Source organism: Hemitrygon akajei, chromosome 24 (genome assembly GCF_048418815.1).
Source record: "Hemitrygon akajei chromosome 24, sHemAka1.3, whole genome shotgun sequence".
Lineage (NCBI taxonomy): Eukaryota > Metazoa > Chordata > Chondrichthyes > Myliobatiformes > Dasyatidae > Hemitrygon > Hemitrygon akajei.
In genome coordinates this window covers 34569163-34593421 of record NC_133147.1, presented here as the reverse complement: position 1 = coordinate 34593421, position 24259 = coordinate 34569163, and the positions used below count along the sequence as shown (strand labels likewise).

General features: G+C 49.6%; 1 protein-coding gene across 1 annotated transcript in view; it reads right to left on the bottom strand.

Moving 5' to 3' along the window:
• Nucleotides 1-1081: 1081 nt before the first annotated feature.
• The window catches only part of LOC140715696 (neural cell adhesion molecule L1-like), a 341600-nt gene continuing 318422 nt past the window's right edge, over nucleotides 1082-24259 (bottom strand). The window contains 3 exon segments of the mRNA XM_073028066.1: nucleotides 1082-3994; nucleotides 14845-14917; nucleotides 20772-20903. Of these exon segments, the coding sequence (XP_072884167.1) occupies nucleotides 3763-3994; nucleotides 14845-14917; nucleotides 20772-20903 (437 nt within the window). The 3' untranslated portion in view covers nucleotides 1082-3762.

Below are 24259 nucleotides of genomic sequence, written 5' to 3'. Positions count from 1 at the left end.
GTCACCTTTGATAACAAGTGCAGCAAAGTTCGGGACCGTATCACTATACCAAGCACTGGGTGGTAGCGTAGCGGTTAGCACAAAGCTTTACAGTACTAGCGACCTGGGTTCATTTCCCACCGCTGTCTGTAAGGAGTTCATATGTTCTCCCCATATGGGTTTTCGCCGGGTGCTCCAGTTCCCTCCCACAGTCCAAAGGTGTACCGGTTGGTAAATCGTCCCGTGAGTAGGTTAGGGTTAAATCAGTGGATTGAAGAGCTGCAAGGGCCTACGGATCAATCAATCAACAGAGAGTGCTGAGCGACTCAGCCAGCCACTGTATCATCTCAGTTGGTTTCTGTGGCAGAATGGCCACCACTTCCTATACATGCTCCAACCTCAAACCACAGCTTCCAAAGACCAAGGAATCGACTGTGGACTTCAGGAAGGGGAAGTCGAGGGAACACACACCAGTCCTTGCAGAGGGGGATCAGCAGTGGACAGGGTGAGCAATTTCAAGTTCCTGGGTGTCAACACCTCTGAGGATCTCTCCTGGGTCTAACGTACTGATGCAATCATGAAGAGGGCATGCCAGCGAGGAGTTTGAGGAGATTTGGTACGTCACCAAAGACTCTAGATGTACCATGGAGAACATTCTGACTGGTTGTATTACATTTTGGTACGGAGGGGCCAATGCAGAGGATTGGAAAAAACTCAGCCAGCTCCATCATGGGCACGAGCTTCCTCACCACTGAGGACATCTTCAATGAAGATCTTCAATGCTTCAAGGAAGGTGGCATGCCTCATTAAGGACCGTCACCGAGGATATTCCCCCCACTCGATGTTTCTGGAACAGCTTCTCCTCCACCATCAGATATCTGAATGGTCTGTGAACGGCTCTCACTATTTTGCTCTCTTTTTGCAAAACTTATATTTCTTATTGCAATTTACAATAATGTTTAATGTACTGCTACCACAAAACAGATTTCACAACGTACGCCTGTGATAATGAACCACGAATTCTGAAACATGAATCCAAGACCAGCGTCATTTTAAGAAGAAAACAGAGGACAAGAAATAAAGTGAAAGAGAAAAAGAGGAGTGGAAGAGAGAGGGAGTGAACTTTGTTTATTTGTGACCATGTATATTATTTAACATTGCAAGAATTTACACAGTTTATATCAGGGGAATAAAGGCATTGGAAATCATATCTTGGCTATTAAAATACATCCTGGCTACCCACCCAGAAGACCATAAGACATAGGAGCAAAATTAGGTCATTTGGCCCATCGAGCCTGTGTCGTCATTCCGTCCTGGCTGATTTATTCGTGTTTTGGCCTCCGTTTCCACATCAGTCGCTGTGGGCCGATCTCACTTTCCCGGGGTCAGTATGGGTCACCCACGGATTCCCGGTGCACAGCCCAGACGAAAGCTTGGAACAGACGTTGTCTGGGTTTAATAGGATGGAAGGTGCAGTCTAAACCTGCGATTCCACACCAGTGACGTGATGGTGTCTGTGATCCTCACCCTCACACAGACGGGGTCTGTGTCTATGAATGGACACCCCACCCCAGTGACAGGACAAGTCGTCTGTGATTTCCTCACAGTGTTGGTAATGAGGTCTGTGTCTGTGACTCCCTGTATGGGAATGGGATCAGTCTGTATCTGTGATTCCCCCAAGGTGACAAGATAGGATCTGTGTCTGTGTCTATGACTCCCCCACAGTGACAGGATGGGATCTGTGTCTGTGTCTAAGACTCCCCCACAGTGACAGGATGGGATCTGTGTCTGTGTCTAAGACTCCCCCACAGTGACAGGATGGGATCTGTGTCTGTGTCTAAGACTCCCCCACAGTGACAGGATGGGATCTGTGTCTATGTTGGGATCGGGCCTGTGCCTGTGGGACGGGGTCTGTGTCTCGATACCCAGGATGCGTTTCCCCTACAGTGACATGCCCCACTGGGAGGTGACACTGGGGTGGACTGGACTGTCACTCGGATATCACAGCTGACTCCCCCACGCTGGATTCTCTCCAGGTCACAAATCTGGCATCCTACCACCCCGTTAGCAGTGTACATGGCGCTGGGCTGCTTTGGAAATCACAAGAACTGGAGTGTACATTTCTAAATGGGGTGGGGGAGGCAAGGGTTAGTGTAACCACCTTTCAAAATATTTGACACAAGGCAAGAGTGCATACAAGTTTGGTATCGACTAGATGGGCCAAAGGGCCTGTTTCAGTGCTGTAGTGCTCTATAAATTGGAAAGTGAAATACAAGAGTATTTACAGTTAAATATACACTGGTAGAGTGCTCCACAGTTGGCAACAAGAGACAGACAACAAAATTCAGACAGTATGTTAACTATGTACACAAGAGCCTTTAAGACATGCGCAAAGACGCAGAAAGTCAGTCACATGCAATTCATACCACCAGCCTGCAGATCAGATTCCAATGTTAAATGATTTTGTTTTGTTTGCCTCAGATATGTCTACAGTGTCAACAGGGCACTGGCTAGAGACAAAGCTCCCTCCACACTGTCCCATCACACACTCCAGGGGTCAAACACAAAGAGAAGCTCCCTCTATACCGTCCCATCCCAGGGTCAGGCACAGAGTGAACTCCCTCCACACCGTCCCATCACACACTCCCGGGATCAGACACAGAGTGAAGCTCCCTCCACACCGTCCCATCACACACTCCCGGGGTCAGACACAGAGTGAAGCTCCCTCCACACCGTCCCATCACACACTCCCGGGGTCAGACACAGAGTGAAACTCCCTCCACACCGTCCCATCACACACTCCCGGGGTCAGACACAGAGTGAAACTCCCTCCACACCGTCCCATCACACGCTCCCGGGATCAGACACAGAGTGAAGCTCCCTCCACACCGTCCCATCACACACTCCCGGGGTCAGACACAGAATGAAACTCCCTCCACACCGTCCCATCACACACTCCCGGGATCAGACACAGAGTGAAGCTCCCTCCACACCGTCCCATCACACACTCCCGGGGTCAGACACAGAGTGAAGCTCCCTACACACCGTCCCATCACACACTCCCGGGGTCAGACACAGAGTGAAGCTCCCTCTACATCATCCCCAGGGTTAGGGACAGAGTGAATCTCCCTCTATACTGTACTATCACAAATTCGCAGGGTCAGACACAGAATGAAACCCCCCTCCACGCTGCCCCATCACGCTCCCAGAGATAGAGTGAGGCTCCCTCCACACACTCCTGGGGTCAGACTCAGAGTGAAGCTCCCTCCACACTGGTCCAAGCCTGATCGAAGCTGAAGGAGAGACCACTTCCTAAGCGTTCTGAATCCCTCAGACTCTAGCCGGACCGCCAGTACTGTTAGATATGTAGGGTGGGTGTGCGTTAGTGGAACTCCCCCATCTCCATTCAGGCAGGAACTGTGACTGGTCAGAGAGAGATGCCTGCCACTGTTCAATGCTATCCTCTTCTCCCCCTCAACCTCAGATCCAGTCGTCCTCCATCCCCCTTCCACCGCCCGCAGTATCTGAGATCCAGTGCGCTTGGAGCACCATCTCATCACCTCCTTCTGACTCCAAGTTCCTCTGCACCGTTTAAGAAAGCGACAGACAAGAGAAGAAAATGAAAAGGGGACAGTACGAAGTGAGAAAACAAAAAAGAAAGTTTGGCAAGTACAAATGTATAGGTAGCACCCACGGAAATTGACGTAAATTGGTTTACGATGTTGGCGCTCGTTGGGAGATACCCACCCCACCACTTCCCCACCCACCCCCCTCACTGAACCCCTAATCCAGCGTGATGTCAACGTTGACTGGGGAGCCTCCCCCCGAGCTGCCTGCCGCCTCCTTTTCCTCCTTCTTGCCACTGTACTGGCCGATGAATGAACCGTCCTCGTTAAATTCCACGTCGACACTGCCCCCGTAGTCCACGAGGCTGTCGTCGCTTCCCAGTGGCTTGATCCGCTCGTCCAGCGAGGGCTGGCTGCCGTTGAAGGGCTTCTCTTCCTGGTCGTTGTCACTGTGTGAGGAAGACCGAGCAGTTAGTGGGGGAGGGGAGGGAGCCCCACTTAGTGCCTCTCCGTCGCTGTTTCCCCCCCCCCCCCCCTTGGGTCCCAGTAAAATAGGATGATTTCAGCATTTGAAATTCAGCGTGGATGGGAGGGGTATGGTCCAGGTGCAGGTCAACGGAACTATACAGAACAACGGTTCTATAGAGGGGCCTAAGAGACTGTTTCTGAGCTGTAGGGCTGTCTAACTCTACGAAGTGGATGCCATTCAAACCCCTCAGGTCTTTGGGCGCTATTCCCATTCAGTCCTTTGAGCCTGTCTCACAGAGGCAAGGGGCTGCTTGGCCGTTGGGGTCAGTTATCCAGGCAGCAGGGGTAGGCCACTCAAATCACTGGGCTGGGAGTCAGCTTGAGCTGCTGGGCTCTGGGCCAAGAAGGGGGAGAGAGTTGGTGGACCCTTCCCACTTTCTACTTCCGCACCCCCCCCCCCCCCCCCGGTTGTTCCAGGAACCCAGACTTCTCCCTCAGCCTTGCCCCAGGAGAGTGTCACCACCACCATGTCAGAGTTAGGATGGTGAAGCTCAGAAGCTAGAAGCAACCTCGTTTGGATGCAGATTCCACCGGCCATCTTACACAGACCAGCAAAGCGCAGCACTGGCTCTTCCACCGTGATGTTGTGCCAACTTACTCCCACAGCAGTCCAACTCTTCCCTCCATTTTTCTACCATCCGTATGCCAATCTAATGTATCTGCCTCTATCACCACCCTTGGCAGCACGTTTCAAGCAGCAACCACTCCCTGCAGTAAAAAACCCACCTCTGACGTCCCTCCCATACTCTCCTCAATCACCTTAAAATGATGCCCCCCCCCCCGGGAAAAAGTCTCTGGCTATCCACGATCTTTGTCTTCTATCGTCTTGTACACCTCTATCATCTCTCATTTTCCTTCACTCCAAACAGAAAAGCTTTAGCTCATCCAACCAAGACACGCCCTGTAATCCAAAGGCGGCATCCTGGCAAATCTCCTCTACACCCTCTCTAAAGCTTCCACATCCTTACTATAGTGAAGCAGCCAGAACTGAACTCAATGCCTTTCACTGTCTTGGACTAAGAGACCAACATGGACTTTAGCCGAGCTTTTCCACTACACATATTTATACAAGCCATTTTAAATGTTAGCATTTTCTTACTTACTGTCGTGCCTAGCAATTTAACAAACCCTTACCGTTTACTTTACACGCACAAGGTAAGTTCAGTGCATGGTTATAGACTGAACTACGTAATTCTATCACATTATTTTTACTGTTCCCTATATTCTCATTATCTGCTCGGTTAACTTTCGGGGCAGCACTGTAGGACAGTGGTTAGTGCGACGCTTTGCAGCACAAGTGATTGAAAGATCGGGGTTGAAATTCCTGCCAGCTCTCAACTCTGACCTCCTCTGATGATTATTTTTCAACAACGTCCCCAGCCTGTTAAGCGACGGAACGCCCTAGCTCCTCACCCTTTGGGCTTTTGGTTTTACTCTTCCCTCGGTGGCTTCAGGTTCCTACGCCCACGACACGCCACCCTCATTGCTCTCTCTCAGCCATCAAAATCCCAGCATTAACTCGTTCTCACTCCCATGTTCAACCTGCTTAAAAATGTCCTTGTTCACGTGGGCACTGCTCAAGCGGCTGAGCCCACTCTCTTCATTCCATCTGGTGCGTTGGTCTTCCTCGGTCACGGGACTGGGTTCAAGAGCAATGAGGCTCTATAAAACTCTGCTTAGACCGCACGGAATACCGTGTTCCGTTCAGGTCACCTCATCGTGGGAAGGGTGCAGACCCTTTAGAGAGATTTACCAGGTGAAAGCGTGCCTTAAGAGGATAGGCTGAGCAAGATAAAGCTTTTCTCTTTGGAGTGAAGGAGGGTGAGGGGCAACTTTATAGAGGTGTACAAGATGATATGAGGAACAGAAGAAGGAAGGGGAGGGGGAGAATTACCGAGGGAGATCTCATGCTCAAGACAGCAGGTTGGAGGGCTACATGGATAGAATACGAGGTGTTGCTCCGGCCTCATCATGGCTAAAGAGGCCATGGACTGAAACGTCTGAATGGGAATGGGGATCGAAATCAAAACGGTCGGCCACTAGGAAATTCTGCTTTTTGGCAGATGGAGCAGAGCTGCTCAACAGAGTGGTCCCCTGATTTACACTGGGTCTCACCGATGTAGAGGAGGCCACGTTGGGAGCACCGGATACAAAGGATTCACATGTGAAGCGTTTCCTCACATGGGAGGACTCTTTGGGGCCCTGTAAGGGAGGAAGTGGATGGGCAACTGTAACACTTCTGTTGCTTACAGGGATGTGTGTCCGGAGGGAGATAGTGGGGAGGGACGACGGGGGGGAGGGGGGTAGAGGTTGGCTGCGCTGGCTGCTTTATTGAGGCAGCAAGACGTGTAGACAGAGCGCGTGGAGATGAAGCTGGTTTCCACGATGTGCTGAGCTGTGCCCGCAGATCTGCAGTTTCTTGCGGTCACGGGCGGAGCAGCTGCCGTACGAAGCTGGGATGTGTCTGGATAGGAAGCTTTTGATGATGCACCGATAAAAATTTGATGAGGTTAAAGAGGATATTTCAGATCTCCTGAAGGTAGAGATACTGGTGAACCTCCTCTGCCCTGACATCTTAGAGGTTGGATAAGGACAGGCTATTAGCAAGTTGGTGTAGATATCTGTACCATTGCCTTTTGTGCAAGGGTAGAGTCATCTTTCTCCAAGTTTTACAGGGCACTGGTGCAGCTAGACGAAGTCTGAAACATTCTGTGTGGGTCTGGTTTACTCAGAGGGTGTGCAGCGAGGGCTTTGCGATTCCTGGGATGAGATTTATCAGATTACATTCTCTCTCTCTCTCTCTCTCTCCACTCTCTGTCACCCTCTCTTCCTCATTTTTAAATCTTTTTATTAATTATTATTGAAGATTAACAAAAAAGACATTAAGTCAGTATGTCACTATGTACAATAAGGAATTATATTAGCAAATAACTGATTCACAAAGCTAAGCAACATGTCAATAATAATTTAAAAATAAAGTTAAGAATATTTTTTTGAAAAAAGGGGGAAAAAGAATCCCTACTGACTGAAAAAAAACAAAAAAAACCCATTGGGAGCACAACACCGGAACTATACATCACACAAGCTTCCATATAACCCTCTCTTTCTCTCACTCTCTGTCTCCCTACCATTCACACGCTCTCTTCCCCTCTCCCTCTCCTTCTCACTTCAATCTGTAAAGAAATCTATCTCATTGTTTCTTAAATTTCCTCCCTCTTAAAAACCAGACTTGTCATCCTGTAACTGAGTGTGTAATGGACAAACTGACTGGTCTCGAAGGGATAAGGATCAAACCTTCTCTAATTCACACTGACTGAGCTGATAGTGTACACCAGCTGGAACGTGTTCTGGGCTTGTCGGGTGGGGAAGCAACAGCGTGGGGGTTTGCTCTCCTGCTGCAGATCACAAGAGACAGGTGTCAGTTTATGATCCTGCCTGTTGAATTAAAGAGTGAAGCACCGCATCATGGTGAGACAAGCTGTCAGCACCACAGTAGGGAGCCTTTTCAGCCTGCATGTTGTCAGAGCAGAGAGACGGGTGAGGGTGAGGATGGCGGTGAGGGGAGGGGAAGGGAGGAGAGAGAAAATCACATAGAACAGCACAGCACAGGCCCTTCAGCCCACAATGTTGTGCTGATCTTTTAACTTACTCCAAGACCAATCTAACACTTTCATCCCAAGCAACTCTCCATTATTCGATCATTCAGATGCCGATGTAAGAGTGTCTTACATATCCCTAATGTATCTGCCTCTTCTATCACCCTTGGCAGGGTCTCTCTCTCTCTCACACACACACACAAGTCTTAGGTGCATATTGTTCATGACATACATGAGGGATGATAAACCTGATTCTGATATGGGTCTCGGTTGTGGACTGACAGTGGGAAGGGGGCAGGGAGAGGGGAATCATGGTTGGGGAAAGGGGAAGGGAGAGGGGAGGGAGCAGGAAGTACCAGAGAGACATTCTGTAATGATCAATACATCAATTGTCTGGAATCAAATGACCTTGCCTGGTGTCTCAGGGCTGGGTGTGTCTGCACCCTCTCCATCCCCACCCGACACTCCTTCTCTGCCACCTGTCCCACACTCCACCCTTGTCACTTCACAACGTCCTTTGACAAATACAGTGCTGTGCTAATGTCTTAAGTCCTACCTCTTCTCCTGACTTGCCTATCACCTCCCCTGGTAGCCATCCTTCTTCCCTGTCTCTGATTGTCCACGCTCCTCTCCTATCAGGTTCTGCAGCCCTTTACATTTCCCACCCACCTGACTATCACCTTCTAGCTTGTCCTCCTTCCCCTCTCCCCACCTTTTCTATTCGGGCATCTCCCTTCCTCCCCAGTGCTGAAGAAGGGTCTCGGCCCGAAACGTCACTTCCATAGGTGCTGCCTGACCTGCCGAGATCGTCCAGCAACTGGTGCGTGCTGCAGAAGCCTGAAAAGACATACTAACAGGGTTGGATACAACTTCTATCCCTCTGTTATAACACTTGATTTTCACACTTCCTTAGATGGATTCTTGACCTTATAATCTCAAATGACTATAATCTCATCATGACTCTGCACCTTACTGCCTAGCTGCACAGCACACTCTTTGGTAACTGTAACCTTTATTCTGCATTCTGTTATGACTCCCCCGTGCATGACCTCAGTTCACTGTTGTAATGAACTGATTTGATGAAGCAGAGCAGTGAAGTGGATTTTAGTGCGGCTGTTGTCAACATAGGCTCTTTCAGGACGTTAGGAGGCAAGGCATCCAGGGAATCTTCCTGCACCTTCTCTATCACAGTCATGGTCACCACAGCACAGAAACAGGCCCTGTGGCCCATTTATTCCATGCCAAACTCTTATTCTGCTTAGTCCCATCAACCCACACCCGGACCAGACCACGGCCTTCCAGACCCCTCCTATCCAGGTACCTATCCAATTTCTTCTAAGTGTTAAAGTTGAACCCACATCTATCACTTGTAATAGCAGCTCATTCTACCTTCATACCACCCTCTGAATGAAGAAGTTCCCCTCAGGTTCCGCTTTCACCCTTTACTAGGACCTCTAGTTCTAGTCTTGACCAACCTCAGTGTAAAAAACCTACTTGCATTTACCCCATTTATACCCCTCAAGATTTTGTATACCTCTTATCAAATTCTCCTTCGCTTTAAGGAATAAAGCCTTTCCCTATAACTCAGGTCCTCAAGTCCCAGCACCATCCTTGTAAATTTTCTCTGCACACTTTCAAATCTTTTCACCTATGACTGTGTTCCTGTACGTGGTTCTAACTCCATAATCAAGTTAGCTACAGTGGTTGGCCTGATCAGAGGGGATGATGAGACAGCCTACAGGGATGAGGTCCAGCACCTGGCCGCGTGGTGTGCCGACAACAACCTGGCCCTTAACACCCAGAAGACCAAAGTGATCATTGTGGACTTCAGGCATGCTAGGAGCCACACTCACGTCCCCATCTACATAAACGGAGCTGTAGTGGAGTGTGTATCAAGCTTCAAGTTCCTTGGTGTCCACATTTCCCATGATCTCACCTGGTCCCTGAACTCCTCTATCCTGATCAAAAAGGTGCAACAGCGCCTTTATTTCCTGAGGAGCATCAAGAAAGCTCACCTGCGTCCCAGGATACTGACGGACTTTTACCGCTGTACCATTGAGAGCATACTCACCAACTGCATCTCAATGTGGTATGGCAATTTTCCCGTATCGAATCGCAAAGCACTCCAGCAGGTGGTGAAAACTGCCCAGCGGATTATCGGCACCCAATTTCCCACCATTGAGAACATCTACCATAAACGCTGCCTGGGCAGGGCGAAAAGCATTATCAAGGATGCATCTCACCCTAACCATGGACTTTTTACTCTCTTCCCATCCGGTAGGTGCTACAGGAGCCTCCGCTCCCGCACCAGCAGGCACAGGAAGAGCTTCTTCCCTGAGGCTGTGACCCTGCTGAACCTCACATCACAGCGCTAAGCAGTATCGCACCCATATTGTACTCAGTACTTTTATATTTGTGTGCTGTAGCACTTTTTATTTGCTGATATTTTGTAAATAACACTATTCTTTTGCACTTCTGGTTAGATGCTAACTGCATTTCATTGGCTTTGTATCTGTACTTGGCACATTGACAATAAAGTTGAATCTAATCCAATCTTATTGATGGGTAAGATTTCCCGTAGGTAGGTAACCAGGACTACACACACTGGTCCAAATTAGGCCTTGCCAATGTCTGATACAACTTCAACATAATATCCCAGCTCCTGCACTCAGGACTTTGACTTACGAAGGCCAATGAGCCTAAAGCTTTATACTCATCGTGAGGTTGGGAGCTTGTAAGTGTGCACAGGATCCCAGGGTGGTTTCACAGACATCTCTCATTTTGTACTTAAATCCTCTAACACCAGCAGCCACATTTACTGCCTTCCTGACTGCATGATGAACCACAGTTACCCAGCAACTGGTGTACAAGGACACCCAAGTCCCTCTGAAACATCGAACATGGTTTTAATGGGGTCTGTCCAAGAATCCGGGGCAGGTGTCCCTGGAGGAAATAGGCCCAGAGTCTCAAGGATCTCTCCTCAAAGCCCTGTCTACGGATACCGGCAGCTACAGCGAACTCCGTGAGGCTTTGAGTCCGCTCTGCCATTCCGTCATGGTTGAGTTATTATCTCAACCTCATTCTTCTGCCTTTGACACCTTGACTAATCAAGAACCTATCAACCTTTGCTTTAAATATGACCAATGACTTGGCCTCCACAGTCGTCTGTGGCAATGAATTTCACAAATTCACCACCATCTAGCTAAAGAAATTCCTCCTCATCTTTGTTCTAAAGGACATCCTTCTACTTTGAGTCTGTGCTTTCTGGTCCTAGACTAGGGGCTCCCCACTTTTTTATGCCATAGACCCCTACCATTAACCGAGGGGTCCTTGGACCCCAGGTTGGGAACCTCTGTCCTAGACTCTCTCACTATTGGGTACATCCCACTCTATCTAGGCCTTTCAATGAGATCTCTAATCATTCTTCTAAATTCCAGTGAATACAGGCCTAGAGCCTTAAAAAAGCTCCTCATATATTAACTCTTTCATTCCTGGGATCATTCTCTGGATTCTCATCCTTTCTTAGATACGGGCCCAAAACTGCTCACAATATAAACCCTACCCACCAACTATAGCACATTAATACGGCAGTTAGATATAGTGCCCGCAACCCGAATCCGTATGGATCCTGTCTATATGTTCTCCCCACAATCGCGTGGGTTTCCTCCTGCATTAAAAAAACCTATGAGTTAGTCGTTTAGTTGTCCACGTGGGGTTTAACTGGACTGGGTTGATTGGGTTGGAAGGACCTGTTACTGTGCTGTATCTGTAAATCAAATAACAAGAAATCTGCACCATGTGGTGCCATGCGCCCCTGTTTGGTTAATGCTACATTTTACCATGGTTACCATGTAACCAATAATCAAGCAACTGATTGTTGACTCAAGGAAGAGGAAGTCGGGAGGACACACAGCAGTGTGACAGGTGAGCTGTTTTCCAAGTTGCTGAAGGTCTCTCCTGGGCCTACATCAATGCGATCAAGGCATGGCAGCAGCTAATTTTCATTAGGAGTCTAGGAGATTTGAGTCACCCAGGACTACAGCAAATTCCTACGGATGTTCGGTGGGGATCATTCCAACGAGTTGCATCACCGTCTGGTATGGAGGTTCCACTGCACAGAATCAGTAAAAGCTGCGGAGGGTTGTAACTCAGCCCCTCCATCATGGGCACAACCCTCCCCTCCTCTTCAAAAGGAGGCATCCATCATTAAGGACCCTCACTACCAAAGACATGCCCACTTCTCATTACTACCATCAGGGTGAATGATACACACTTCAGAAGCCTGAAGACACACACTCAAGTGTTTTAGGACAGCTTCCTTCCCTCCGCCATTAGATTTCTGAACAGTCGAAGAACACTACATCAGTATGTATATCTTCTTTTTACATTAACTATTTATATATCTTATTGTAATTTATGGTATATTTTATGTATTATACAATACTGCTGCTGCAAAGCCACAAATTTTACAGCATTTGTCAGCCTGATTCTGATTAGCTTGAGGACTCTATAGAGGCCAGTTTCAGTGAAGGACTGAACGGGCTGAAAGGGGAGAGGGCCCTCCCCCTTCCTGCTGCACTGGACTATCCTCAGCTCCATTTCTTGCTGCACGCCCACCAACTCCCGTGACTACCAACTCATCCCCAGGTCCGGCCGATCTGCCAACCTCGCCACAGTCCCTGCAGGCATGGGACCTCCTCCCCGGTCATAGAGGGCAAGGTTCCTCCCCACAGTGCACAGATACATTAGCACCCCAAAGACCGTGCTCTCTCTGCTCCCAGTCACTAAGCTCCAACCCCTCTGCCTCTGAACACAGCTTCCCACCTCAGCCTCAACACAACAGATACTGCGGAAGCTGGAAATCCAGGGCTACACACACAGAATGCTGGAGGAACTCAGCAGGCCAGGCAGCATCCGTGGAGAGGAATAACAGCAATGAAAGCTTCTCGGCCTAGAATGTCAACCGTTTATTCCTCTGCACAGGCGCTGGCTGAGGTACTGAGTCCCTCTGGCATCCTGTGCGTTCCAAAATGTGATCTTTCCCTCACCCATTCTTCCTTTAGGATTGTAAACCTGATGAAACACATCGAGACAGGTCCAACCACCCACTTAGGCTCATCCTGTTTTGTTCTGCCAATATTCCCATCAGCTCACTGGGGAGCCAATTACGCCACCGGCCAACTAGTCAGATGAAATGCACAGGGTCGCAGAGAGAACGTGCAGACTCCTCACAGACAGTGCCAGAGGTGGGGATTGAACCTTGGGTCTCCGGAACTGTGGGGCAGCGGCTCCATCCGCTGTATGATTGTGTTTTCGCAAACTCCCCCCTTCTGCCAGGAACTTGTTTCATTACAATCACAACGTTTTAGTTGGTGCTCCTCATCTTTTAAGCCTGTACCTTGACAGCTAGGGTTTCTTTCCAGGGGTCGATTCATCATGCAGGGGGCCCCTCCCCATGGGTTCGCTGCACTATACAGCCTCCGCTTGGTCTTCCTCCACCGAGGGGACTCTCCCTCCACCATGCAGCTTTCAGCCTCTCCCCGGGGACCCTCCACCGTAAGGACTCCAGATTCCCCCTGGCTTCACTCCACTGAAGAGCCTCTCCTTGGTGTTCCTCTCCTGTGGGAACTTTGTTCTGTCCAGGGGTCCCTCCCAATGTCCCCCGGGGTCTGGGAATAAGCTTTCTCCACCGCGGGGCCTCCAGCCTCCCCGTGTAGGTCAGTCCACTATCCCCACTGTGCTTCCAGCCTCCCTGTGGCATCCCTCTACTGTGGGGCTTCCCAATAGGCTTCCTCCACAGTGGGCCCTCCACCATTGGGTGTCTGGCCTCTTCCTGGGGTCCCTCTGCCATGCGGCCTGGCACTGGATTCCTTCCACCGGTCCCTACAGATGCACTGCCTGGTTTCCAGAGCCAAACACAGACACATACAGGGGTGGAAGCGATGGAGAGCAGACACATGATCTTACCTTTCCAGAGACCTGCCGGCAGCAGTGGGGAAGGGAAGGAGAGAGAAGTAGTTAGCCGTGGGTGAAGAGGGCCTGCCCGCTGGGAGAGCCCGGCGACGGAGCAGGACTCTGCCGCGGACAGAGAGCAGGAACGGGGCCGACTGCGGGATTCGAGTCCGGTAAATGGAGGAGGAGAGGAGGCGGCGTTTCTCCAGCTTCACAGTGCAGAGCGGTCACGAGTAGGGGCGCAGTCAGATCCCACAAGCAGCCGCAGTAACGGCCACCAGGTGAGTGAGCAGGAAGGGTCCGGTTTGGAGAGCAGGGCAGCGCTCCCTCAGACAGAGCGGCACTCCCCCGAGGCTGACCAGCTTGACGGTGCAACAGCGCCACCCCCCGCCATCACGTCTCCTAAAGTGTCAGGTCTCCCCTCAGCAACCCCCCCCCCCCAATCTACGAGAGGATGGCACACCCTCGACACTACCCGTCTGATGGTCGGTGCCAGCCCACACTCTCAGCACTGCAGCCCGAATGCCGGCATGAAGCAGAACTCGATATCCAGCAATTTGCCGGCTCCGAGGGTGACAGATCCCCCTCCCCCTTGAGTTCACGACTCGCCGCCACCCAGCTCAGCGGCAGAGCGGTCTGCGTAACACTACCGGCGGCCTGAGTTCAATTCCCGCCACCGTCAATGAGGAGTGTGTACCTTCTCCCTGTGATCGTGTGGGCTCTCTCCGTCCGGGTGCTCCCGTTTCCTCCCGCGCTCCAAAGGCGTACGGGATAGTACGTCACATGTTGTAACTGGGCCCGTTACTGAGCTCTATCTCGAAATAATCCAAGTAAATTAAAATAAACGTGGGCACAGGCCAGGATGATGGAGGTTGTAAAATATTCAACCTTCATTAATCTGATTTAAACTAGAGGAGACAGCGTGCGCATTAGTTCCACAGTCAGTCAGAGTCAGAGCTGGAAACATCACCTCATCTCTGTTCACTCGGGCTGTGGGGAGTGGGACGTCACAAGACAGACTGGTGATGAACTGGGGGGCTGACAAAGGGTGGGACATGCAGATGAGGTTCTGGGAGCAAGTGATCTACCCCTGTTGGTCATTATCACATAGGCCACTGCTCTGTGGCAGAGCGCGGGCAGCCTGGCCATGGGCCATGAAGCTCAGCTAGGAACTCTGGGGGGGGGGGGGGGGGGGTGGTGTCTGGTGCTGCCCAGGGTCTCACCTGTATTCACCAAACGTCTCGTCCTTCATGGGCCGGGCCTCCGAGTCCACGTGAGCGTCTTCCTTATCCTTCACTGCAGGGCGCGGGGGCAAAGAGAGAGGCAGGGTGAGGCAGCACATGATCAAAGAACCAGTCGGGGAGGGACATGAGGGGCTGGGTGAGATGGGAGGGGTTGGGAGATGATGGGGAGGGGCTGGGCGGGATGGGGAGGGGCTGGGTGGGATGGGAGGGGTTGGGAGATGGTGGGGAGGGGCTGGGTGGGATGGGAGTGGTTGGGAGATGATGGGGAGGGGCTGGGCGGGATGGGAGGGGTTGGGAGATGATGGGGAGGGGCTGGGCAGGATGGGAGGGGTTGGGAGATGATGGGGAGGGGCTGGGCGGGATGGGAGGGGTTGGGAGATGATGGGGAGGGGCTGGGCAGGATGGGAGGGGTTGGGAGATGATGGGGAGGGGCTGGGCAGGATGGGAGGGGTTGGGAGATGATGGGGAGGGGCTGGGCAGGATGGGAGGGGTTGGGAGATGATGGGGAGGTAGGCGCCAGGTGATAAGAAGAGAGAATCCAAGTGGTATGGATGGACAGCTGGAGAGTGGTTGATGGGAGTGAAAGGCTGACGAATTTAGAGGTGGCAGAGGCACAAAGGAAAAGGTTAAGGTTGAAGGGAGAATAGAAAGCGGTGTGATAGAGTGAGTTAGAATTAATGGTGAAGAAAGATAGAGTGATAAGGAGAGCTCTGACAATGGTGAAAGAAAGACATGGTTGAGAGATGTGGATAAAGATGGGAAGAGTGAGATAGAGAGAGGAGACGGGGAGGGAGAGGAATGGGGGGGAGAATGATGAGGTGAAAGAGAGAGACTGACAGAGAGGGAAAGGGAGAAAGAACTGGTGAGGGAGAGTGATGGGGAGTCAGAGAGGGATGGAGAGAGAGAGAGGAGAGAGGGATGGAGGGATGGAGGGAGGGAGAGAGGGATGGGGAGGGAGAGAGGGATGGGGAGAGGGAGAGAGGGATGGGGAGAGGGAGAGGGGGATGGGGAGGGAGAGGGATGGGGAGAGGGAGAGGGGGATGGGGAGGGAGAGGGAGAGGGGGATGGGGAGAGGGAGAGGGGGACAGGGAGGGAGAGGGGGACGGGGAGGGAGAGGGACGGGGAGGGAGAGGAACGGGGAGGGAGAGGGATGGGGATGGGGAAGGAGAGGGACGGGTTGGGAGGGATGGGGAGGGAGAGGGAGAGAGGGACGGGGAGGGAAAGATGGACGGCGAGGGAGAGGGGGATGGGGAGGGAGAGGAATGGGAGAGAGGGAGAGGGATGGGGAAGGAGAGGGATGGGGGAGAGTGATGGGGAGGGAGAGGGATGGGAGAGAGGGAGGGATGGGGGAGAGTGATGGGGAGGGAGAGGGATGGGGATGGGGAGGGAGAGGGATGGGGAGGAAGAGGGATGGGAAGGGGGATTTCATACTGCGCTGGATTAAAAATGTGAACCAATAATGAAATGTGTACATTGGTTGATAAGATTAAAGAAATTGATGGAATATTCAGTTACTCCCAATTTGGAGCTTATAAAAAGAGAGTTGAACTTCAGATGCAACATAGTTTGTTATTAACATCTCCCATTGAAAACCAGTTACTGAAAACTAAATCTCAATTTTATGTACATGGTGATAAATTGGGGAAATTATTGGCCAATCAATTGAAAACTGTTTTGGTTAAATGCTAGATTATTAAAGTTTGTAAACAGGATGGCAATTTTACAGTTCAGCATGATGAGATTAATAAATCCTTTTGAGAATTCTATACCTCTCTATATCAATCAGAATTCCCTGACGATACTACTACAATGCATGAATTCTTAGGGAAATTGAATATCCTCAAACTATCATCTGATGAATGTTTACTATTAGATACACCGATTACAGAGGAAGAAATACAGAAAGCAATTTCTTTAATGAACTCTGGTAAAGCCCCTGGTACGGATGGATTTACAGTAGAATTTTTTTAATGTTTTCCCGATTTACTCTCTCCTTGGTTAAGTGGAACTTTTAAAGATGCCTTATTGATAGACCGCAATCCTTTTATGAAGCATCCATTTCCTTTATTATTAAAAAAGATAAAGACCCTACTGCATGTGCTTCAAACAGACCAATATCTTTGTTGAATGTAGATTTTAAAACTCTCTCTAAAGTAATGGCAATTAGGTTGGAAAAAGTGTTGCCCAAAATTATTTCAGAAGATCAGAGAAGATTTATAAAAATTCGTTACTCATACTTTAATGTTAGGAGATTATTGACGATTATATATAACTCCTCATCTAAAATTCCAGAATGTATTATTTCATTAGGCGCTGAGAAGGCATTTGACAGAATTGAATGGAAATACTTGTTTTATACACTTAAGAACTTTAATTTTAGTCCAAGGTTCATATCCTGGATTAAATTGATATATCACACTCCCTTGGCCTCTGTAGTTACAAATAGTCAGAGATCTCCCTTTTTTTAGGCTTTTTCATGGCACTAGGCAGGGCTGCCCTTTAAGACCTTTACTATTTGACATTGCTTTAGAACCCCTGGTAATTGCTTTTCGAGATTCACCAAATATATTTGGCATTATGCAGGGCAATGAAACAGATAAGGTATCATTATATGCAGATGACTTGTTATTATATATTTCTAATCCAGAGAAATCCCTTCCTTCAGTAATATCATTACTTGCTCAATTTAGTAGCTTTTCTGGTTATAAATTAAATTTTGATGAGAGTGAGTTATTCCCATTAAATAAGCAAACTTTAATTTACAGTTTTCCATTTAGATTGGCTACAGATTACTTTACTAATTACTAAGAAACATCAGGACCTATTTAAGGCTAATTTCTTACCTTTAATTGATCATATTAAATGATTATTAACTAAATGGTCTCCAATGTCCTTATCATTAGTTGACCGAATCAATGCTATTAAGATGATAGTTTTACCTAAACTTCTTTATTTATTTCAGGCTGTACCGATTTTTATTCCTAAATCTTTTTTGATATTATTGATTCCAAAATTTCTTCAGATATATATGGCAGGGTAAAAATCCAAGGTTGAGTAAGAAATATTAACAGAAATCCAAAAAGGATGGTGGTTTGGCGATGCCGAACTTTAGATTTTATTATTGGGCAATTAATATCCGAAATTTAACCTTTTGGACCCAAGAGATAGATAAAAAACCCAAAATCCAAAGTGGTTGAGTCTGTGCAACGGTTTTCATTGGCGTCTATTTTAGGGACTTCGCTCCACTTTGCATTTTCTAAATTGAACAAATTACTAACCCAATAATTAAATATACAATATGAATTTGGCTTCAATTTCGTAAATTTTTTGATTTGAATAAATTTACCCTTTTTAGCCCTATTTTATTTAATATTTTTTTCAATCATCCAGAATTGATCAAGCCTTTCATCTTTGTAAAATGAAAGGAATAAACTGTTTTTGTGACTTATTTACGGATAACTGTTTAATGTCTTTTGAACAGTTATCTGATAAATACAATTTGCCTAGATCGCACTTTTTTACATATCTACAGATTAGAAATTTTTTGAATGTTATTTTGCCTACCTTTCCGATGGCAAATCAAGCTGAAATTATGGGAAAAATTTTAAGTTTAAATCCTTTACTCCATCCTATTACTGCAATTTTTGGATTACCAATGATTGATTCTAGTTATTTATCATCTTCAGCCTGCCGTTTGATAGCATTTGTTACGCTGATGGCCAGAAGATCCATTTTATTTAAATGGAAAGATTTTGAATGGTTCTCTCAAACTATAGCTTGTTTAAACCTAGAAACAATTAGGAGTGGCACAGTTAATTCCGTGATTAATTTCGAGGAAATTTGGGAGTCTTTTATTCAATATTTCCATACTTATGACTTCAGTTGATTTTTTTTCATTTTCTGAATCCCTTTTCCTAATACTTAACCGTTTATGGAAGGAGGAACGGAGTCAAGGACAGAATAATTATAATTAATAAATTATGGCAGCCCAGTTTTTCTTCCTTTTTTTTGTTTTCTGTTTAGTTTAGGGATCTTCTGAACTTTTTCTTATTTCAATTATCAAGAGATCGGTGGACATGTCTGGATATGATATTTGGAACTTGTGCTTGTATGTGTTATAGCTGTTATTCTGTTCTCTTGATATTATTATTGACATGTTCATTTAACTGATTATAATGCAATAAAAAGATTTGAAAAGAAAAGGAAATGGAGAAGGATGGGGAGGGAGAGGATGGGGTGGGAGAGGGAGAGGGGGATGGGGAGAGGGAGGGAAAGGGATGGTGAGAGGGAGGGAGAGGGAGGGTTGGGGAGGGAGAGGGATGGGGTGGGAGGGGAATGGGAGTGGGAGTGTGATGGGGAGGGAGAGGGGAATGGGATGGGAGGAGGGGAATGGGATGGGAGGAGGGGAATGGGATGGGAGGAGGATGGGAGAGGGGGATGGGGAGGGAGAGAGGGTGACGGGGAGGGGGAGGGAGGGACGGGGAGGGGAAGGATAGGGGGAAGGGGATGGGGAGGGAGAAGGATCGGGAGGGAGGGGAATGGGAGTGGGAGTGTGATGGGGAGGGAGAGGGGAATGGGATGGGAGGAGGGGAATGGGATGGGAGGAGGATGGGAGAGGGGGATGGGGAGGGAGAGAGGGTGACGGGGAGGGGGAAGGAGGGACGGGGAGGGGGAAGGAGGGACGGGGAGGGGAAGGGATGGGGAGGGAGAGGGACGGGGAGGAAGAAGGATAGGGGGAAGGGGATGGGGAGGGAGAAGGATCGGGAGGGACAGGGATGGGGAGGGAGAGGGGAATGGGATGGGAGGAGGATGGGAGAGGGGGATGGGGAGGGAGAGAGGGTGACGGGGAGGGGGAGGGAGGGATGGGGAGGGGAAGGGGATGGGGAGGGAGAAGGATCGGGAGGGACGGGGATGGGGGAGAGGGGGATGGGGAAGGAGAGAGGGATGGGGGAGGGAGAGGGGGATGGGGGAGGGAGAGAGGGGGTGATGGGGAGAGAGAGACAGACCGAGAGAGGGCAACAGACAAAGTGACGGTAAGAGGGGGACAGGGATAGGGGGCGCAGTGAGGGGGATGGAGAGAGGGTGAGATCGAGAGATAGAGAGAGAGAGAGAAAGATGGAGAGAGAGGGACAAAGGGAGGGGGAGAGAGAGGGACAAAGGCAGGGGGACAGAGAGACGGATGTGGAGGGAGAGAGGGGGACAGGGAGGGAGAGAGGGGGACGGGGAGGGGAAGGGATGGGGAGGGAGATGGACAGGGAGGGAGAGGGGGGTGCGGAGAGGGAGAGGGGGATGGGGAGAGGTAGGGATGGGGAGGGAGAGGGACGGGGAGGAAGAAGGATAGGGGGAAGGGGATGGGGAGGGAGAAGGATCGGGAGGGACAGGGATGGGGAGGGAGAGGGGGATGGGGAGGGAGAGAGGGGGTGATGGGGGAGAGAGAGACAGACCGAGAGAGGGCAACAGACAAAGGGACGGTAAGAGGGGGACAGGGATAGGGGGCGCAGTGAGGGGGATGGAGAGAGGGTGAGATCGAGAGATAGAGAGAGAGAGAAGGATGGAGAGAGAGAGAAAGATGTAGAGAGAGGGACAAAGGGAGGGGGAGAGAGAGGGACAAAGGCAGGGGGACAGAGATGGATGTGGAGAGAGGGGGACAGGGAGGGAGAGAGGGGGACGGGGAGGGAGAGGGATGGGGAGGGGGAGGGAGAGGGATAGGGATGGGGAGGGAGAGGGATGGGGGATGGAGAGAGGGGGATGGGGAGAGGGATGGGGAGGGAGAGTGGGATGGAGAAAGAGAGTGAGTGTGATTAAGAGGGAGACCATTGGGCTGAGAATGTTTGAGAGCAGGATGGAGTGATGGGGGACATGGGTGGGGGAGGACACGTGCCTGGACATTGAGAGGTGCTCCGTACCTGAGTACTTGCCTCCCTTGTTTCTCTTGATGAAGCAGACGATGAGCAGGATGAGGACGAGGAGGACAACGGCGCTGATCAGACCGATGAACCAGCCCTGTGTGGCTATGCCATTGTTGAGCTCGTTTATGACTGGGAGTGGACAAAGAAGAACTTCAGTCAAGTGACCACACACCCACAACGAGCCCCAGACAGCTTCACACAAGGTCAAGGTCAGGTTTTCTCTCATATTTACATGTTTGCACAAGTGCAAAGGAAAAGCGACTTGCAGCATCATTACAGGCACAGAGAATCACGTAGGCAGTAGAAATAATTAACAGTCATGGACTACCACAGCACAGAAACAAGTCCTTCAGCCCCTCTAGTCCATACCGAACAATTATTGTTCCTAGTCCCATCGACATGCACCTGGACCACAGACCTCCACCACCTCTCATCCATGTACTTATCCAAACTTCTTTAAGCGTTGAAATCGAATTATCTTCAATAAACTGGCTCGGACTTTCAACAGCGAACTAACTTCCTTCATTCGATCGATAGTTGGCAGCAGAATGCGCAGTGACACTTGCCCCCAGCCCACCCCTGGGTGTGTTGGTCGTTAATGGAAACAACACATTTCACTGTCCGTGTCCAGTTCTGGCTGGGCCATGTATATGCTGTCCGTGGGACATGATAAGAAGAAGACCGTACGTTTTTTTTGATGCAGAAATAAATTTGAATCCTGAATCTTTTATTTGGAGAGACAGCCCGAGCTGCACAATTAACCTTCTATCCTGCATGTCTGTGGGATGTGGGAGGAAACTGGAGGAAACCCACACAGTCATAGGGAGAACAGACTCCTAGTCTCTCTGACTCCCTAGGAGAGAGGTGTTGGAGTCGGTATGGCGTGGCGTCCAAGCTGGGTTCGGTGCTGCCCCCAGTGTTCGCTCCGCAGAAGACAAGCTGTATTGTGTTCGACGGCAGATTTCTGCAAAATTCACGGACCCGGTCTTGGACTATATGCTTTTTGTGCGACTGTATTTTACTGATATCTCACACGTACTTGCTATCTTACATGTGTTATACGTGGTTTGTTGGTACTGTGTGTTGCACCGGGGACCCGGAGGAACACTGTTGGGTTTGGCTGTATTCATACATGGATGTTACTGGCCTTTTTCCAGAATGTTGCTGTAGTTGGGCAGTTTTGACCACCCGTTCTCCTCTGCAGTACAGTGTCCGTGCCATTCAGTGATGGCGCATGTTAAGATGCTCTCTACTGCATATCTGTAGAATGACGTGTCCAGCTCTCTCCAGCCTCCTCAAAAAGCTGCTGAGCTTTGCTGGCTGTGTAGGATGTGTTCTGGGACCATGAGAGGTTGTGGGAGAGGTGCACTGCCACTCTCTACAAACTGCTGTAAAGAGGGATGTGAGCGGTGCCAGTTCCCTTGAAGTTATCTTAGTGACACTGAGGAAGAGCTTATTTGGCCTGGCACCAGACCTCGAGCTCTTCCACCTCCTCTCTGTCGGCCATCTCATCGTTGTTGGTGATGAGCCCCACCACTGTTCTATTACCTGTGTCCAGGCTGAAGATGGGCTGAACTGCCTCCTGTACCTGAGAAACAGACTCCAGAGGGGCTGAATGGGCTCCTGTGACCCTGCAACAGGCTCCAGGGAGGTCAAATGGCCTCCTGTCCCCATGTTAACAGATTCTATTTGGGCTGAATGACCTGCAGTTCCTGTGTGACAGGTTCCAGAGGGGCCAAACAGCCTCATCTTCCTGTGTAACAGGGTTTAGAAGGGCCGATCAGCAACCTGCACCTGTGTAACAGGGGCTGAGATGCCTCCACTCCCCATGTAGGGCTCAAGGAGGTCTGAATGGCCTCCTATCCCTGTGTAACAGGCTCAAGATGGGTAGAACAGCCTCCTGTACCTGAGTAACTGGCTCAAGAGAGCCCACGTAGCTTCATGTCCCTGTGAAGCCTCATTGACTAATGACAGACCACCAGGGCAGTTTAAACTCCAATTCAGTAGAACTCTCAGGACACGTTCCTGTGTTCTCTGGACTTGAACAACATGAAAAGCTTTAAGCGCTTTTGATTTATACGACCCACTGGAGTGGGGCTACGGGACTGCCTTTCAGGGTTACTGATCAGGATTTTCCCCCACTCAACTTACTTTCATTGTTTCACCCTTTCACCTTCAACCCAGCAACACGTTTGTATTAATGCCGTTTGTGGAAGACAGAGTGCGAAAAATTGCTTGGGCGGGAGGAGGCAGACGGAAGCAGTGTCACTAGAATAACCGTGAAGCAGTTTTAATGGTTAGCTTGCTGCCCACCCCTCCACCCCACCATACATGCACACACATACACAGTACATGGACACATATGCATTCACACACATGCCACACCCTCACATGCACACAAGCATACACTCATGCACGAGGATACTGTGTACGTGTGTGCGGGAATCCAAAATGGCAGCATCACGCAGCTTGCAGTGGCCATTCCGCAACTGATATCTGTTATTTGTTAAGCAGGGTGCGTGAGCAATCCTAATCTGATAAGAAACGGACGTGGGAGCACGGAGGAACATCTGGAAATCTCCAGGAAGGCCTTTTTCGTTGCTGCTGCTGCTGTGAGGTCCGGGACTCTGCTGGGAAGAACAGGCCCCCAGTCCTCGGGGTCGCATTGTCGATGGCCGTTGGCGGGGGTGTCTTAATGCACTCGGCACAGGATGGTGCTCGGAGAAGCTGTGCCGGAGGGGATGGTCGTCGGCTCGGAGGTTCGATGGACTCGGGAGCCCGCTGCGGTCAGGGCGCTGGGGAGCTGTCTGCGAGACTGGGTCTGACGGAGCTTTCATTGTATGCTGCGTCTGCGAGGCTGTGTCCGGCGGCGCCGTGGAAGTCCGGCCTGGGATGGCGAGTCTGTCGGGACCCTGGGGACTTGTGGAAACTGTGTGGTGATTTCTTTCGAACTTATAGTCTTTTAACATCTTTGGACTATTTTTACTGTGCCCATGGTCTGTATTTTTTTTTATCAATTATGCTATTGTTTGCACTGTTGTAACTATATGTTGTAACTATGTGGTTTTGTGCAGGTCTTGTAGCTTTAGGTTTTGGTTTATTGGGTGCTAGAGTTGGTCTCTTGTCTTGGTGTGTCTGGGTAGTCTTGTTTTGTCTGGTGGATTTGGAGCTCCTTTCCGGGGAATGCGCTAAGACGCTAGCGCGATATTAATACGCAGCAGCCTCTCCGGACTCTGGATTGGGGATTGCCAAACGTTATGTGGATTTTTCTGGTGTAGTCTGTTTTGTCATGTGCTTTTGTGGTATCATTCTGGAGGAACGTTGTCTCATTTTTTAACTGCATTGCATTTGTGGTTTCTAAATGACAATAAACTGAAACTGAACTGAACTGAATGCGTATGTGTCTACCTATGTGCACATATATGGTGAGTGTGTGTGTGAGAGAGAGAATGCATATGTGACTACGTATGTGCACATATATGGTG